Source organism: Cydia strobilella, chromosome 22, assembly GCF_947568885.1.
Source record: "Cydia strobilella chromosome 22, ilCydStro3.1, whole genome shotgun sequence".
Taxonomy (NCBI): Eukaryota; Metazoa; Arthropoda; class Insecta; order Lepidoptera; family Tortricidae; genus Cydia; species Cydia strobilella.
In genome coordinates this window covers 11,917,386-11,934,490 of record NC_086062.1, presented here as the reverse complement: position 1 = coordinate 11,934,490, position 17,105 = coordinate 11,917,386, and the positions used below count along the sequence as shown (strand labels likewise).

The window sequence follows — 17,105 nt, the reverse complement described above, 5'->3', positions numbered from 1 at the left end:
TCCCTGGCAATGTAGTCACGTATCATAAAAAGCCTTATCTAAAAATATAATCTATCCTATCAATAAATTCGGCAGCCATGAGTCATGCTTTTTACTCTGGACTTTTATCTTTATATACCTATTCAGTATAAAGTGCTGGGTTCTAGTCGTTCTAGATATATTATATGTATTCAAAATTATAGTATTAACTGAAATTTAGCCGTGTTACTATTAGGATGTGTGGTACGTGAAAGAATTTCGACATGTTAGATAAGGTAGTAAGACGCGTATCAAACGGTGTCATTTGATAAGGCACGAGGTGCGCGCTTTCTGGGACGCGTAAGACAGGTGTGCTCATTTGCAGCACGTTCTTAGGAAATATTTATGAAATTTTAAAATTTTAAATTCCCACTGGATTTTTCAGTATTTTTTATTTATTTAACTATTAGTTAACCACGACAGGTAACGATCATAAATCTCCACAAATGTGTAACTGAAACACACATCCAAGTTAAGGCATTGCCTGTTGGTCTAAAAAAATGTATTACATTAAATGTAATAAATTAGATTCATTTCAAATTGAAATTTTCAAGCAAAATAGGTAAGTAAATACATTTTCAACAACTTGTTTTGGATGAATGTTTTATTTTTTGTAACATAATTATGTTAAATAACAGATCGGTAAACTTCACACAACTTTTTCCAACAATATCTCCTTGCTTTCCGAATCTAGATCTTAAAGAAATCCCTGCACGTGCAAATTCGAATACCCTACTTTTCTAGGGATCGTAGTCTTGGATTGAAGGATGTACAATGTACATATGTATGTGCGTGAGCGTGACCAAAGTATTAAAACTGTAAAACAAATTTAATTGGTTCATCGTTAATCGTTATCAATTAAAAATTATTGTTCAATGAAGCTTATAGACTGTGCTGAAGAAAAGGGTGGTAGAAATAACGACTTTGCAAGTTCAGCGAGGGGGTGACGAGCGATGCGCGAGTCGCGGGGGTGGACAGCGCGGCCGCGGGCGGACGTGCGCGGGGCGCGGCACAGGCTGGAGCCGGGGCAGGGGCCGCCGGGGGCCGCGGCGCCTCGCGGCCGTGAACTGGAACTTCGGAAACTTCTGCCGTATTGTGTTTACATTCAACTTTGTTATGTGGGTTAAAGTTAAGCCAGAGTTCACCGGCGTGAAGTGAGCGTATGTGCCGCTCGTTTTGCTCAATTGCAAAGTTGACTCAAGTTCGGAAAATCGATTTCCATCTTGTGTTTATCAAATGTTTCAAGGTTTCCTGCTTTGACCTGCTTCAGGGGCCGTTCGAGGCAATGAGATAAAAAGACAGGCTCGACGACTACCCGATATGGTTTTAGAAATTTTGACAATGCTAAAGTAATAATAATTTGTTTATAATGAATCACCGCCTAAACCCACGAAATATCAGGAGTAGGTGCGGCTGAAGTATCGATGACCCGCGCTATCAGTGATACCCGGCACACCTGAACCCATATTTTAGAGTCCTTATCATATGAACAGGTCTTGATATTTTATCACATAAAAATAGCAAGAATGTTTTCGAATGACCTAGATGTAATAAAGATTTATTTTTATTTAAACCAAGTAGGTACTTAGTTTTGTTCTAATCAGACATACGGACCAGACTATTTTGGTTAAAATTATGTAAACATTCGTTTCACATATTACGAATATTACGATACAACATTCGTGTGTGTTCGAAATAGTTGTAACAACTTAGAGTTAGACTAAGAGAAGTCTGCAACGATTTTGATAGCACACGCAGTGCAAGTGTTATTTCTAAGTCATAATTTCATAGAAGTTTGACGTTTAAAATAACACTTGCACTGCGTGTGCTATCAAGATCGTTGCAGACTTCTCTTATTATAACTAACCAATTTAAACTAAGATAAGTATTACTATTAACGCTCATAGTTTTACTAAGTTTATGAAATACTACTAAAGTAAATATTTTTAGTATGTATGCATACTATACATATACATACTATACCTATGTTTTTAGGCTTCCGTATCTCAAAAGGAAAAAACAGAACCCTTATAAGATCACTCGTGCGTCTGTCTGTCTGTCCGTCTGTCACAGCCTATTTTCTCCGAAACTACTGGACCAATTAAGTTGAAATTTGGTACACATACATACGTAAGTTTGTGACCCAAAGACGGACAAGTAACGTAAACAAATAAATGTTTAACATGGGGGCTACTTTTAGAGGGTAAATGAGAGAATTTAAAAATAAAGTTTTTAAAACTATATCGTGTTACATATGAAATGAAAGAGCTCGTTATGAGAATTTCAATTTTTTTTTGTAATTTTAAAGTAAATATGAAATAAAACTATGAAAACGGATTATATCGCGTATATTACCCCGTCACCCGTTGACTACGAATGCTGTAAAGGGTTCGAAACGTCGGGATGTATTATAAATTCAATATACGCGATATAATCCGTTTTCATAGTTTTATTTCATGAGTAACTATCGCGGTAACCGAAAACAATATTTTAAAGTAAATAGTTTAGAAGTTATTTAAGAAAATAGCCAAAAAAGACCATTCCCCCTTTATCTCCGAAACTACTAGGTCTAAAATTTAAAAAAAAATTATACAAAATAGCTCTTTACCTATAGATCACAGGATTAGAAATGTGCAGTCAAGCGTGTCGGACTTAATTACTTAGTTTTTGATCTGACCCCTACGGATTTTTTAGACATCTCACTTTTCACATTAAATAAAATGTACATTGTTAAAAATTGTGTAATGTACACGCACAGAACCCTTGGAACGCGAGTCCGACTTGCACTTGGCCGATTTTTTCTAAATTATTTACTACCTGCTGTGTCATTAGATAAGCAGTTTCATGAAAGCAAATAAAATAGCCGACGTAACTGTGTTGGTGCACTTAATAATCCAAGTATGTTATGTTACATAGGGTAATTGCTTTAGTTTGCCGTCCACTCCGTCCAGTGCTAGTTTCCGACGGAACTCCGCCAAGTGGACGGAAACTTTCCGTCCACTTGGCGGAGTTGCTACAAAGAATTGCGTATAATTTGAATATAAACTTACCTTAGCACAATCCCTAATGTCTAAACAATAGATCTATCTGCATAAAAATGATATTTCGCAATTAGTGAATTAAAAAAAAACATATTACCTACATAGTTGCAGCTTCGTATTTCAGAGGCCATAAAACAAAAAAAAAAAAGGTTTATATTTTTTTAGCACATATGTATACTTAGAAGTATAATTAAACCAAAATTAATCAGTTTTATGATGTTTTTTTAAAGAAATGTTAGAGAAGAGAGACGAGAACCTACTAATTTTATGAATTACATATTTAGTTTTCGTCCACGGATGGAGCTTGGCGTATTTTGTACCATTGATTCTGGACCGATTTAAATTAATTTATACCAAAAATAGAAGTCCCACAGATTGTTGAATTTGGTATGAAAATGGCTCAAGTCTCGAGGGAGGATATAGGTTAGGTTTATCACGAAAATAATCATTATACGTGGTCAAAGTCGAGGGCAGAAGCTATAAAACCAACTAATAATTCAACTCAATAATGCAGTGGCCGAAAACTTGCTCATACGTGGACGAAAACTAGCTCATAGGTGGACGGAAACTAAAATAACACTACTGTTTCAAATGATATTTTCTATAAAATAAACCTTAAATATTATTTAAGATTAAGTAATATTAACCTAAATAGACAATATGGGCAATACAAACCAATAGTAATAGTAATAGTAATAGCCTTTATTTCATGCTTCTTTTTTACAATTACATAAAATTTCATATTGGTTTATTATTTGCATGTCGCTTGTGCGGAAAAGGCCTCCCCCAGTTTCTCCCATTCCTTCCTATCCTGTGCTGTTCTCCACCAGTATCTGTCGAAGTTCACTAGCTCGTCTCTCCATCTTTTATTTGGTATTTTTTGCTTTCTTGCTATTCCTATTGGTGACCATTCTGTGACACGTTTAGTCCACCGGTTATCCGTTGTTCGACATATATGGCCAGCCCAGGCCCATTTGCTCTTTTTTATTGCGTATATTATATCTTTTACTCCAGTTTTCTCTCTTATGACTTCGTTTCTGATTCTGTCCTTAATTTTAATTTTTAACATTGACCGTTCCATAGCTCTTTGACAGATTTTCAGTTTATGGCTATGTTTCTCAATGGGGCTCCAGGTTTGGGCACCGTAAGTTAAGGTAGGTAGGACAGCAGTATCAAATACCTTTTTCTTTATGGCCGTTGCCATATCACTCTTCAGGATTGATTTTAGAGACCAATATTTTCGCCACGCTCTACTAATCCTGTAGTCTACTTCCTTGTCGAGTCTGTTTTTGAAGAAAACTAGTTGTCCCAGGTATGTGAAGTCTTCAACATATTCCATATTGTTTCTTCCGTATATAACACATTTAATAAAGAGTACTTAAAGATTTTTTCTCGCATTTCAAAGTTGGCATCTCCTATAAGCAGGCATCGTAAACTGCGAGCGAAATCCATTGAAATGACGTACTTTGACTTGACTTGACTAAGTAACAAGCCTAGGACTTCAATAGATTTCGCTCGCAGTTTACGATGCCTGCCTATAAGAGGACGTAATCTGACACACCTACCCTATGTAAGTAAAAATATATACTATGTTGCCATAGTCAGTTTACATGTCTTAAGTCATTTTCTAGATTTGTAAGTCAGTCAGTGCAATCATCACAGGCCCAATCTAAAATCAATGGTGTATAAATACGGAATCATACATTTATTACATATTTACTAGAAATATGTGTAACTTCGAAACCAAAAAATTTGGCCCATATGTAAATTTTAGTTTTTAGATATTTATCATATTTCGAATATTTAGGTGGCTAGAATTGTGAGAATCGAGCGTTGGTATCACATCAGTCACAGAGGTACCTTGCCCTTATCTCGTTTTACACTTTATTTGTTGAAGGCGCACGATAAAGATAAAGATAAGTGGTAGTCGACGCCTTTATCGCCTACTATCGTGCAAAATGCTTGCTCCAAGAACTTACAACATACCTATTTTGTTCTAATAATGATTGTACAGGTCCATTTCAAGGTTATAAATTAATAATCATAATGATGATGATGACGAAATTAGTAATTTATAGGTTTATTTTTACCCAATTTAAGTCGTAACAGTTAATTACAGTACTGCTGCTTTGAAATAAAATTATAACGCTGTAAGAAATAATACAAAATGACATACCTACTTCAATTATATAAACGCTAAACTATAACAATCAGTGATATTGTGAGGAGTTAGTACTTAAGTATATACCTAAGTAATATTGCAACCTTAGTATTTTGTAATACTATAAAATATCCTGTTTATTCAATAAATAGTTAGTCTTTATTCAGCATTCACGTTGTTTACTTGTTCTACCAACTTCCCGTATCACATGGCGACCCTGCCACGTGAGGTGTTGGGTTCGGGCGCCGCCGCGAGTGCGGAGTGCATTAAAGGACGTTTGCCGACACTCTCCTATATCGTGTTTATTTTGTTATAAATAATTTCTCACGATGTGAAACTCAAGGGTAGAGAAGGAAAATGTAATCATCAGCCAAAACGCAGCAGGAAAATCAAGCAATGATGCTACAATCTACATTTCATGAGATGAAGAATCACTTGTCATCGATCAGCATAGTTATGATCGTGATTTGAGAGAGAGAGAGAGAAAATTTATTTGCTCGTTGTTAGCCATTGGAATACTTTACGCCTGCTACAAAATATACAAAAAATGCCATGACAGATGGTCAAGAGATATGATCATCCGATACAATCTTCGCCGGTCTTTTAATTGTGATATCCGTGAGACTCACTGCCATCACTACGGCCCTGCTCGAGGTGTTTCCTATACAGCGGGAAAGGACAAAGAGTGACGTAGCACCAGGACCAGGACCAGCTTCAGGACTTTAAGGCGATTACAGTGTTAACAGTGAAGTGCGCGTATTCGGTAAAGTTAAAGGCTACTATGTGCATATTTTAGTATGTAAAAAATCCGACTTAAGGTAACTACTTAGTGCGTAATGCTATTTTACTTAAAATCATAAGTCATAACTATTTTTAATTGATATATTTTAAGGATCAAGCTAAGATAAAGAAATATTAAAATACAGAATAATTTGTAGTAAATGTTTGACATGTTAATTAAGTTACAAGAATTATAAACTGTAATAGAACAACAAGAATTATTTAGTGATTTAAAACACATTAAAGAGAATTTAGTTAAACTCAGCTATGAGAGAAGGACGCCAGAGGTTCTTAATTTAAAGTTAGAGGAAGCATTCTTAATATATTCTGAGTATCTTCAAGTTTATGAAGGGTTACAGAAGGAAATAGGTGATAAGAAAATAACGGGCCAAAGTTTACTTGATGTACAATCTTTTTGTGAGCATATTAGGAGTTTGTATGAGCAAATAGAAGATTTTTGTCATAAAACCTATCCAAGTTCAAAGCCTAGGTGCCTAAGAAAAATAACAACAGGGCGGAAGAGGGAGGGGGAAGGGAAGGAGGGAGGGGGTTTTAATGTAATGCCATGTAAACTTGGACTCGAAATAAAAGGCTTTTTTATTATTTATTTAAGAAAATAAACCATCTAAACGGTTCCACAAATTTTAAGGATCTTTTTCTTCTTTTGGAAAACAAAAAAAAAATTTTTTGATAAGTAAAGCGAATGATTTGTCGCTCAGGAATATCTATGTATTGTATTGTAATACAGATAATAAAAATTATCTTATCTTATCTACCTTTAAGTACTCAGTTTGATGCGAAAACGAACACATTCAATAAATAAATAAGTAAAAAAACAGACAAATATTCTACGTTATGTATGGTATGGTATCCATATGTTTTAATACTTTTAATAATAAATATATAATTTATTTACATACAATACACTAGTCTAAATATGAAAAAGTAAACCAAATTAGTATATATTTGGGCTTAATAAAAACAAAGTTAGTGCTAAAATGTCAACAGTTTGTCTAGCTCTATTTAATCCTCTAATTTAATACATCGTGTTCTAAATAAGTAGCATTAATTGAAAACTATAGTTGGTCAAACCAAATTGTCAGTAAATAAGAACACACAGTGCTAGTACTAGTGTAAGACAAAGATAGTATGATTCTCTATGTCTATGTTTAAAATGAGACAGTCCTTTTACAAACTATATGTGATGAGATTTAAAAAAAAAGGTTGAAATTGATTTGTATTAGATTTATAAGCGAAAACAGAAACATTGTCTTGAATATTTTGTTATCCACGTTGAACTTCACAAACATTCTGTTCATTAATCAAAAGTTTGGCGCAGCGTCCCATCGTCGCGCCGCCATCTCCTCCTACTTTATTTTATATATCTAACTACAACATCATAATATATGAATAGGTACGCTCGTAATAGAAGTGAGGGTCTCGATTAATACTTCTACGTACGCTGGCAACATCGGCCTTTGAAGGTCAATATTTGACAAATGGCCGTGCAAGACAATCTGTCACTTTCTTTTCGAAGGAATAAACATTACGAGCCGTTTATATTTTTATATTAAACAATGGATGAAATATGTAGATTATGCTGCTCTACAAAATTCGTAAACAATCATTTATTTGACGAGGAAAACGCTTTGTACTTAAAAATGTCTCTTTTCTTGCCGATAAAGGTAAATAGTTTGGTCGGTTCGTGTTATTTTTATGTGAATGTTAATGCTTAACCTGCGAGTTGTGATGTGCAGGTGGTGCGGAGCGATCGGCTGCCGCAGCGGGTGTGCGACCGCTGCAGCTGCAGGGTCAACGACCTGTACCAGTTCTGCAATGAGACAATCGAGGTGCAGCATAGGTAAGTGCAGTTTTGCTACAGAATGCTCATGTTATATTACTGACGTTCTTCAGGTACAGCGATATCCCTCAGGAACTAGTAACTTAATGTTGGTCAGTTCCTTAACTGACAAAACCAAATACCTCATAATTTTTTGTACAATTAAATGGCTTTCTGCAACCAAGCCATTCTTTATTAGCCTTTTTATTTTCCAAGCTGCATTAAGAATACTAATTTATTGGTCTTAAGGATTTGCCACACTGGATGCGTTTTCGGGCAGCGGTCAGGTCAACCTCCAACTTCAAAGGTTGCTGTCAATGTTGTTCATACATAATGCGGGTTTGACCTGATCGCTGACCGCAGAACGCATCCAGTGTTTCAAATCCTTTAAGGTTTAAGTACTTTTAATTTAATGACTTGAGAGTTGAGAGCATGACACCTAAAAACTTTATTTTAACACCTGTAGCATAGTTGCATAAGCTCTCCAGCTTGTAACTGTCCTACGTCCAAATTCTGGTAAGAATATTTTTTTGTGCGGTGGGCATTTGGGTTCCTGACTCATCTATAGAGTTTTATATATTATGTACCAACAACACAACCCTTCTGAGCTAACTGTGGGAATAGTTTGCTTAGTGTAATAATGTCCCATATATTTTTTGTGATATTTAAAATAAAAAAAAGGCTAAGATTGAAAGTATTCCATTAATAGCTTCCCAGGGGTTCTCAATATTTTTTTTTTCATTTATTAAATTTTTGGCTGGCTGAAGTTATAATCATTTTAATATTTACTTAAGCATATGGATTCTGTGGTTGTAAGTTCTGAAACTATAAGAAGCGGACTTAATAGGGCCGATATGTACAACAGTATAAAGGTCCTGTAAAATAATAAAAAAAAAATATGCCAACTCCCTTGTAGGATGAAGTATACCAGTTCCCTATGTACTGAGATATCAACTTTATGTTGTTCAGGAATCTCTGGCTAAAATTATAAGTACTTGCAGGGGTAAAACTGTCGAGTTACATATGTAAATTTAAACTTATTAGTTTTTGGCTACACTATTGTTTTGGTCTGCACTGTACATCGCATTATAAATAGTTATTGATCTGGCCATTATTATGACTGTTCTCATTATAGTCATTACAAGAATTCATAACATGTTTCTGTGATGTGAAGAGTGTAATAAGTCACCTTACAGTCCATTTTATGTAATAAATTATAAACACCATTTTCAAATTTATTATTACATTTTGAGTGTGTGATAACCTCTATTAGGTGATAGTTGTAGAATGTTATTGCTGTCTGTTCTTGTTTTGTCGCTTTCTGTTCTTTGTTTCACTAACACTTAGTTTTTAATCTTAATTGTTACTAACCATTATGGGCCAGTGTTGTCTTAAATAAATAAATTTAAATTATTATGACATCAATTATAAAATTCAAGTGAAGAGGCCGGTGTCGATTTTAGTCGCAAAAATGTAAAATTGATAGATTTAGTCGGTAAAATACACCTTTTGTTACCTAATTGAAATAACAAGTACTGGTTTCTACTAAATTAGTAATGTTTGCTTTTCTGATGGACGTTTAGGTAAACGCGCGTAAAGCACTGATTTTGTCGCTCTTATTTGTAAATTTCGTAAAGTTTGGACGGCTAAACATGGTAATTTTTTATTACACATATCCTGTACTTGACGTTTATCAGACTACATTTTTATTATTATGACTTTGAAGTAGTGTAAATGAAAGTTAGACGAAATCAATTTTCTCCAGAAATTACTTCAAAACAAGTGACAATTTCTCTGAAAATCGACTTAATTTCAACTAAATTTTGATACTTAAACAATCTACAACATTTGCTGAAACTATTCTTATACATCAATTTGTATAATTTACCACCATTTTGATGAATTTTTAAAAACTGGCCCTTCTTTTCATATATTACCGGTGACGCACGCTCGCGACCTCATTAGTAAGTATAAGTAAGTCGTTTATTGCAAACCATGGTACAATACACTCACACGCGCGCACATACACAAACACTTATTTCCAATGCTATTTGCTTTGTTTTTTTTTTTCGTTGCAACCTGTTTTATTTTTTCATTTTCTTGTCATCTTTATACAATATTACATATATATATGTATATATATATCTAGTACTGCGCAAATACATGTATACCTACTGCTAGATAAGATTAAATGTGATCCGGGAGAGGTGGTGCTTCCTGCCGTCATACAGTTTTTACTAGTACGGAGGAATCGTTTCCTGCTCTTATGAACAACATGATGTAAATTAAAATTGTACTTAAAGGAAATAAATAAATTGAAATTGAAAAAATAAAAAAAAAAACAATACAATAGATGTTACAATTAAAAAAGATCACATGGCACCCTGGTAGGGTATGACTATTATCCTTAAAACTACATTAACTAAATACTAAATAAATTAAATATAACATTTAGTACTTACAGATAACACTTCTTAACGTTATATTATTGCTTTTTAATATTTTCTAAGTATAGGAACTTTGTTTACTATCATAATAGATCATCCTGCATAAATTCTTCGATGGTATAGTATGGTTTTTTTAATAGAAGGGACTTGAGTTTATTTGTAAATAAGTGATTTTTTTGTGTATTTTTTATTTCTGTAGGTAGCTTATTATATATTTTTATTGCTCTCGTGCTAATAGAAACCAATACTTGTTATTTAGATATTACGTAACAAAACGTGTATAATTTCAACGACTTAATCTATCAATTTAAAATTTTTGCTCCAAAATCGACTACGGCCTCTTAACGACATTAATTAATGAGGGCTATTGTTTTTTTGCTCACCAGTTGGCGCCTCTGTTGATGGTGGTCCAAAAGACTAAAGAACAGCTGTCAGTCATTGAAGTGACAAGTGACATTTGACATTTCAAACTATGGAAAAGACCACCATCTACACTAGCGCCCCTAGCGGCGAATTCATACGCGTTAGCCCTCATTGTAACTAGCTCTAAATCTCTAATTGAAAGAGTTGAATTGTATATCCTCTAGCTGCCCAAAGACGTATAAAAAGCCTAAAAAGGCCTTTCATTCCATTGTATTTTGACTCTTTAGATTCTCAAATCAAAATTGCATTTGTCCTGGCATGTTTTGATATGGGGCGGCTAGCTAGTGAGTTCTAAGACCTGGTCCCCATCATCAAATCAGCTTTATGGTATCATAATTCATAAAATTGGTATCATAGTTCCTGTGTTACGAATGTATTCTATTTATTTATGTAAAGTACCCATAACACAAGCCTGAGCTTACTGCATGGTTAGGTTGATTTGTGTAAAGCCCGGTTCACATTTGTCTGACGTATCGTCATGCATATCGGTTTCATATACATTTAATATGGTTGCGTTCACATTTTATGAGTTAGACTCTTGTCGGTGGAGCGATTTCCATGTGTGTCGGTACTCTGCCTTCTCCTTGACAGCCTGATACGACACGATGTTGAGTTTTTCCTTTACTTGATCTATGTACGTTCTCCTTGATCTTCCCCTCTGTCTCCTTGCCTCAACTCTCCCTTTAATTATGTTTCTGATAAATTCGTCATGTCGTGCAGGTGTCCAAGCATCTTTCCTCTTCTATTTTCTATGGTTCTCAACAAACTCCTCTTCTCTTCTACCATGCGTAAAACCTCTTCATTTGTTTTCTTCTCTGTCCAACTGACCTTTGCCAAAAACAATAATTATGAAGGTATAAATTTCAGCTAAAACCGACATTGGCAACTGATAGACAAACAAGCAAACATTGTAGAAAATTAAAAAAGTAATGCTTAGGTTTCCTTAAGTCCTATTGTGTATGCGGAAAATTAGCCATTCACATGATTAACCTTTTGGCCTCAGTACCAGACTTTATAGTCTGAATGTTCTGATGGTTTAATATTCTCGAATTTAAACTATCGTGAGACATATTAACTTAACTAACATAGCGGTTTCACTCACGTGTTTTTAGTCACTCGCGCCACATGTTATGCGCTAAAAACACGTGAGTGAAACCGCTATGTTAGTTAAGTTTAATATTCTATTAACATATGCCATTCATGCACGTAAAGAAAAAGAACGCTTACCACAAGGAATTTCGTACATACCTGCCCGCTCCTTTCTCTATCGCACGCGCATATTGTCCGGCGGTCAATGACACTGTGCGAGCGGTACAGCGATATAATTACGCGCGTGCGATAGAGAAAGGAACAGGCGGGTTAATGTACGAAATTCCTTGTGGTAATCGTCTTTACTTTACACGTTAATTTTTACTAGCAAATTAGCCTCAAAAAAGCTCGGTGTGCTCGACACAGTTCTAGACAGTATTTCACACCGGCCCACCGCCTACAGCTTTATAAGGCGCAGGTTCGCCCACACATGGAATGCTGTTCTCATCTATGGGCAGGGGCACCCCAATACCTGCAGCTTCTCCCTCTCTGGACCATAGAGAAATATAAGTAAAGGAAGAGTGGTAACTCCATACATCAGTTTTCTTACCAAAACGCGCCTTATTTCGTAACGACATCTAGCGTCAAGTAGCGGAACTTTCAGTACTGCTACGCTGATGTAGCGGCAAACGTAAAGTCTAATGCTCAACGATTTTCAGCTAATATTATAACCAGAGTAACCGGAACTCTATTTTCAACTCCTACAGTTCCGCTACTTGATCATCATCTATAGCGACTATAAATATAAATATAATACGTAAAAAACTAGCAACACATGATGAATGATGATGATGACTTACAATAAATAGTTTTTAACGAATGCAAGTTGCATAAAATAAGTTTGATATATGTAACTCGTGTTTCAGGCTGCGCGCCATCTTGCAGTCCTCTGGTCTACCAGTGGATGACATTGACCTGACGCTCGGCAAGGACAGCCCTCGCTGCGAGGCATCCACGCAGACCGAGCCCCTCCCCCCACCGCCGCAAACACCCCTCAACCCCCCCGTCAAAAGGGTAAGACACCGCCAACGCCTTTATCGATAAGTCTGCGTGGACGACCTAGAATGACTTTACCAATCATCCACGCGGACCGAGCCTCTCCCCCCACCGCCGCAAGCGGGGTTGGGTAAGAGAACGCCTTTTAATGCTGATTATGCGTCCAACCAAAGTGTTATTGATTGTAAGAGATGGAAGTCTAAGAAAAAATCCTCCTATAGTTCGGCTGCTATAAGTGCCACCTACACTAGCGTCTCCCGAGCGTCAGCGTCTAGTCAACTCTATGGCTGCTGCTCGACGCAACGTTGGCGCAACTGCACAGCAACGCTATTTTCCATAGCGCTGACTGCACGCTGACGCTCAAAAGACGCTAGTGTAGGGTGGCCTTAAGAGATGACGCTTGTACTGTACAATACAGGGCCGTACAGCGCCATCTTCAATATTAGCCTTAACTTTGGCACCACAGGAAATAGGCTGATTTAAAACTCTGTATTAAACCTTTATCTTTGTACTTCAAAAATATGTCGTCGTCAGGTACAATCAGCATCAAATAAAGATATTTTGCCACTTTGGCCGTCACTATACGTACATACATTACCCACAATACAAACCTTAAGTATGAAATTTACCATTTACGTACGATTTAAGATAAGTATTCGTACAATATTGATGTTCTTACAGGAGCCAGAGTTGGAAACGCAAGTAAAGGTAGAAGTAGATGATCATGTGTACGAGGACGGCGCGTGCGTGCCCTCAGACAACAGCGACGACTTGTCTCTAGTCAACCTGAAGAAGAAGAAAAAAGTTAAGCAGGAGGTCCAAGGCGCGGAGAAACGGGGGCGGAAAAGGAAAAAACAACTGAAGGTATCATTATCAATGGGTTTTTGAGTCTATTACATATTATAAGTACAAAGTGTCAGAGAGATGTTTTCAAAGCCAATGCGAGAGCGGCAAACACGACTGTAAGAGCCAGTTGCACCAACCACATTTTGACAGACTGATCAACGTCACTCAGTTGTAAACTATGAAACTTCCCATACAATAAAATTTTACAAACGTTTTAACGGTGACAGGCGGTTTGGTGCAACTGGCACTAAGTCTGACAAATTGGTACTAATGCCCCGTTCACATTTACTCCAGACATTCCAGTATCATTCCAGTCATCCTGGCAGGGTCGCCATGTACTGTTGGACGTTATATGAAACTACTTGCTTTGAGTATAGATCTATAATGTCTAACATAACATAAGTGACAGCTTATATAGTCGTTATCGTTTACATTAAATCCAATCATTTTCGTCATCCAGTGAATTTATGGAGACTGTTGCCAAAAAAACAATATGTTTTCACTATTTAACGTTTAATCCAGCACTGGATTGACGGTCTACATTATTCCAGTGGTGCTGGATTGGACGAGAATCAAAAGTAGAACAGTCGCTGGACTGGAATGATGATTGGAATGATTATATTCCAGTGCCGGTTCACATTATTCCAGTAGCATTCCAGCGCTGGATTCGATCAGTGGACTGGAACAGGGATGTTGCGGATGCCGATTTTTTGACATCCGCGGATGCGGATTTTTAAAGGTTCACTTCCGCGGATGCGGATGCGGATGTCGAGATTAGGCACATAAAAATCGTCAAATATTACACTTTAGTAATTCTTATTAAAAAAAAAACGAAACATTATTTGAACTAGAATATAGGTGCCCCACAATCGCATTACTATACTAAAGTCCAAATAAAACAAACTTTTCACTTCTTGTCGCTGTCCGTCATAGGCTAAAGTGCTCGATCGACGAATCACAAAAACGAAACGAGATTCCTTTCCTAGTGGCTAATGACGAAATTACCTAGCACTTACGTCGCCGCTAAGACGTTCCTGTACCTACCTGTTCCATATCCGCATCCGCATTAAGCTCCGCATCGATTTTATTCGGATGCGGATGTTGAAAATAATGCGGAAGTTCCGCGGTTGCGGATGCGGATGCGAATATTCGCAGCATCCCTGGACTGGAATGCCACTGTAATAGATGTGAATCGGGCATAATGGTATAATTGGTTAGTAATTAGCCACTGTTTCGTTTTTGCCATTACGGTTACAGAGCTTTAAAATCCTCAGCAATCTTTGTATAATTAAACATAAAATGCCATATAACATTCTCCGATTATTGTATATTGCTCTGGCCGATTCCATAATTAACTATGGCATATCCAGCTATGGGCGAACCTATAAAACTTATTTACTAAGAATCCATAAACTTCAGATTAGAATATTAAAAACTATAGTTCCGCTAAAAATAAAACAACAATATATAAATAATTATGAAAACTTGTTTAATTAGTGCAGGGTACTAAGTGTGTATGATAAGGCTAAACTGGCTGTAATCCTGGAATACAAGCATCGTTTGGGAGAGCTGAATAGATATAGTAGACAAAATAACCTTCGCAGTTTACCCAATGAACCTAATTTCATGACTACTAAGAATAATAATGTATATGGTAATAGGACTTGGTCCTCATACGTGCCAAAAACTCTAAACAGCTTTCCCAGAGATGTAATTGAAGATATAATCAAGAAACCTAGTAATATTAAGGCTATTGTTAAAAAAGCGCTGATAAACATAAATGTATAAATGTGTAAAATATTTAATTAAAATTTAATAATGTAAGCAGGGGTTGCATCCCCATATCCCTTAGCCCATATAATCTTAAAAATATAAGATTGGAGCTAGGAATGTTGTAATTCTTGATCTTTATAAAAAAATAAACATTTATATATATATATATTTTTTTTTTTTTTTTAATAAACTTGTGTGCAATATGTTGTGTGACTATTAAAATATTCTATATTCTCCAGGAATGGAACCTGCTGATGGGCCAGCTGCCTGAGCTGCCACCGGAGCTCTCCCTAGAGCCGGTGGTGGTGAAACAGGAGCCAGAGGATATACCAGGAGATGTGGTGGTCAAGCGTGAACCGGACGACGACAAGTTCGACTGCTGCATCTGCTTCGCGCAGTGCTGCAGTCGCGGGGAGATGCTGCAACATTACAGGTTTGTTACATATCATTTAACTAATAATCTTAGTTGGTGTTTTCCTTAGCTTTGCGCTGTTTGGCTGATTTGAACAACTTTTACTGTGGGACCAGTCGCGGGGATATGTTGTAGCATTATAGGTTCGTTGTGCTTTATCTGGGGTGTTTTTTTGGGGTTCTGTACCCAAAGGGTAAAAACGGAACCCTATTACTAAGACTCCACTGTTCGCCCGTCGGTCCGTCCGTCACCAGGCTGTATCTCATGAACCTTGATACCTAGACAGTTGAAATTTTCACAGATGATGTATTTCTGTTACCGATATAACAACAAATACTTGAAACAGAATATTATAAATATTTAAGTGGGGCTCGCATATGGGGGCATGTGGTTGTTATATAACAAACGTGATTTTTTTGCCGTTTTTTTTGCGTATTGGTACGGAACCCTTAGTGCGCGAGTCCGACTCGCACTTGGCCGGTTTTTCAAATATTCGGTGGATTTTGAGGTTATACTGAAAAATTTTTACTAAGTGATCTGATCTTTCCCATAATTTCTAAGACCGAACTGATCCCGTAAGTGTTTCGTCAACAAAGTTTTGTACGGAACACAAAAATAGGCTGTCTCTGAAAATATCGACATATTTTATTACCACATTTTTTATGCGCGATTTCGGGATATGTTTTATAGGAAAAATGATTTACTCTAAGAACAAATTAAATTATTTTCTATGAAAATATTCTACCACTATAGAATACTTTCACTGTGTCACCTTAGAGATGGCCAGGGGGTGCCACAAGCCTTCGGGAAATGGTTGGCCGGTCAAAATAATTAGCAGATGGCGCTAGCATAGCTTGCCCTGTCAGTCCCTAGAATTGTGTCAATTTTTTGTTTTTTTAATGCCCTGGATGCCAGCCTTTTAAGCCAAATCTCATAGAAAAAGGGGCAAGCTATGATGGCGCCATCTCTGCAAACCTTTGACAGTTGCCAACCCCATTGTCATATACTTAGAAATTTCGACCCATGCCACCGTGACCGGATAGCTGAGCGGTTCAGGCACCTGTCCGGTAAACGGGGGACGCTGGTTCGATTCCAGCTCTTGACACTAGAGGCTTTGGTCATATTTTCCTTCGTATATGACATTTATTTCAGTTAAAAATGATTTATTTTTATTATGTATGTACCTTGTGAAGTATGGCTAAGTGTTGCCTATGGGGGCTGCCTTTAGCCCACATATGTCTAGGCCGTTTTCGATCCATTGCATTGGAAAAAATCCGCT

At 36.6% G+C, this 17,105-nt stretch overlaps 1 protein-coding gene across 1 annotated transcript in view; it reads left to right on the top strand.

The window, feature by feature from the left end:
* Window positions 1-7,445: 7,445 nt before the first annotated feature.
* LOC134751614 (zinc finger protein 300-like) overlaps window positions 7,446-17,105 on the top strand; it is a 29,637-nt gene continuing 19,977 nt past the window's right edge. Inside the window, exons 1-5 of the mRNA XM_063687092.1 lie at window positions 7,446-7,685; window positions 7,758-7,861; window positions 12,666-12,813; window positions 13,477-13,659; window positions 15,654-15,847. Coding sequence (XP_063543162.1) covers window positions 7,578-7,685; window positions 7,758-7,861; window positions 12,666-12,813; window positions 13,477-13,659; window positions 15,654-15,847 — 737 coding nt within the window. The 5' untranslated portion in view covers window positions 7,446-7,577. The remainder of the gene's footprint in view (window positions 7,686-7,757; window positions 7,862-12,665; window positions 12,814-13,476; window positions 13,660-15,653; window positions 15,848-17,105) is intronic.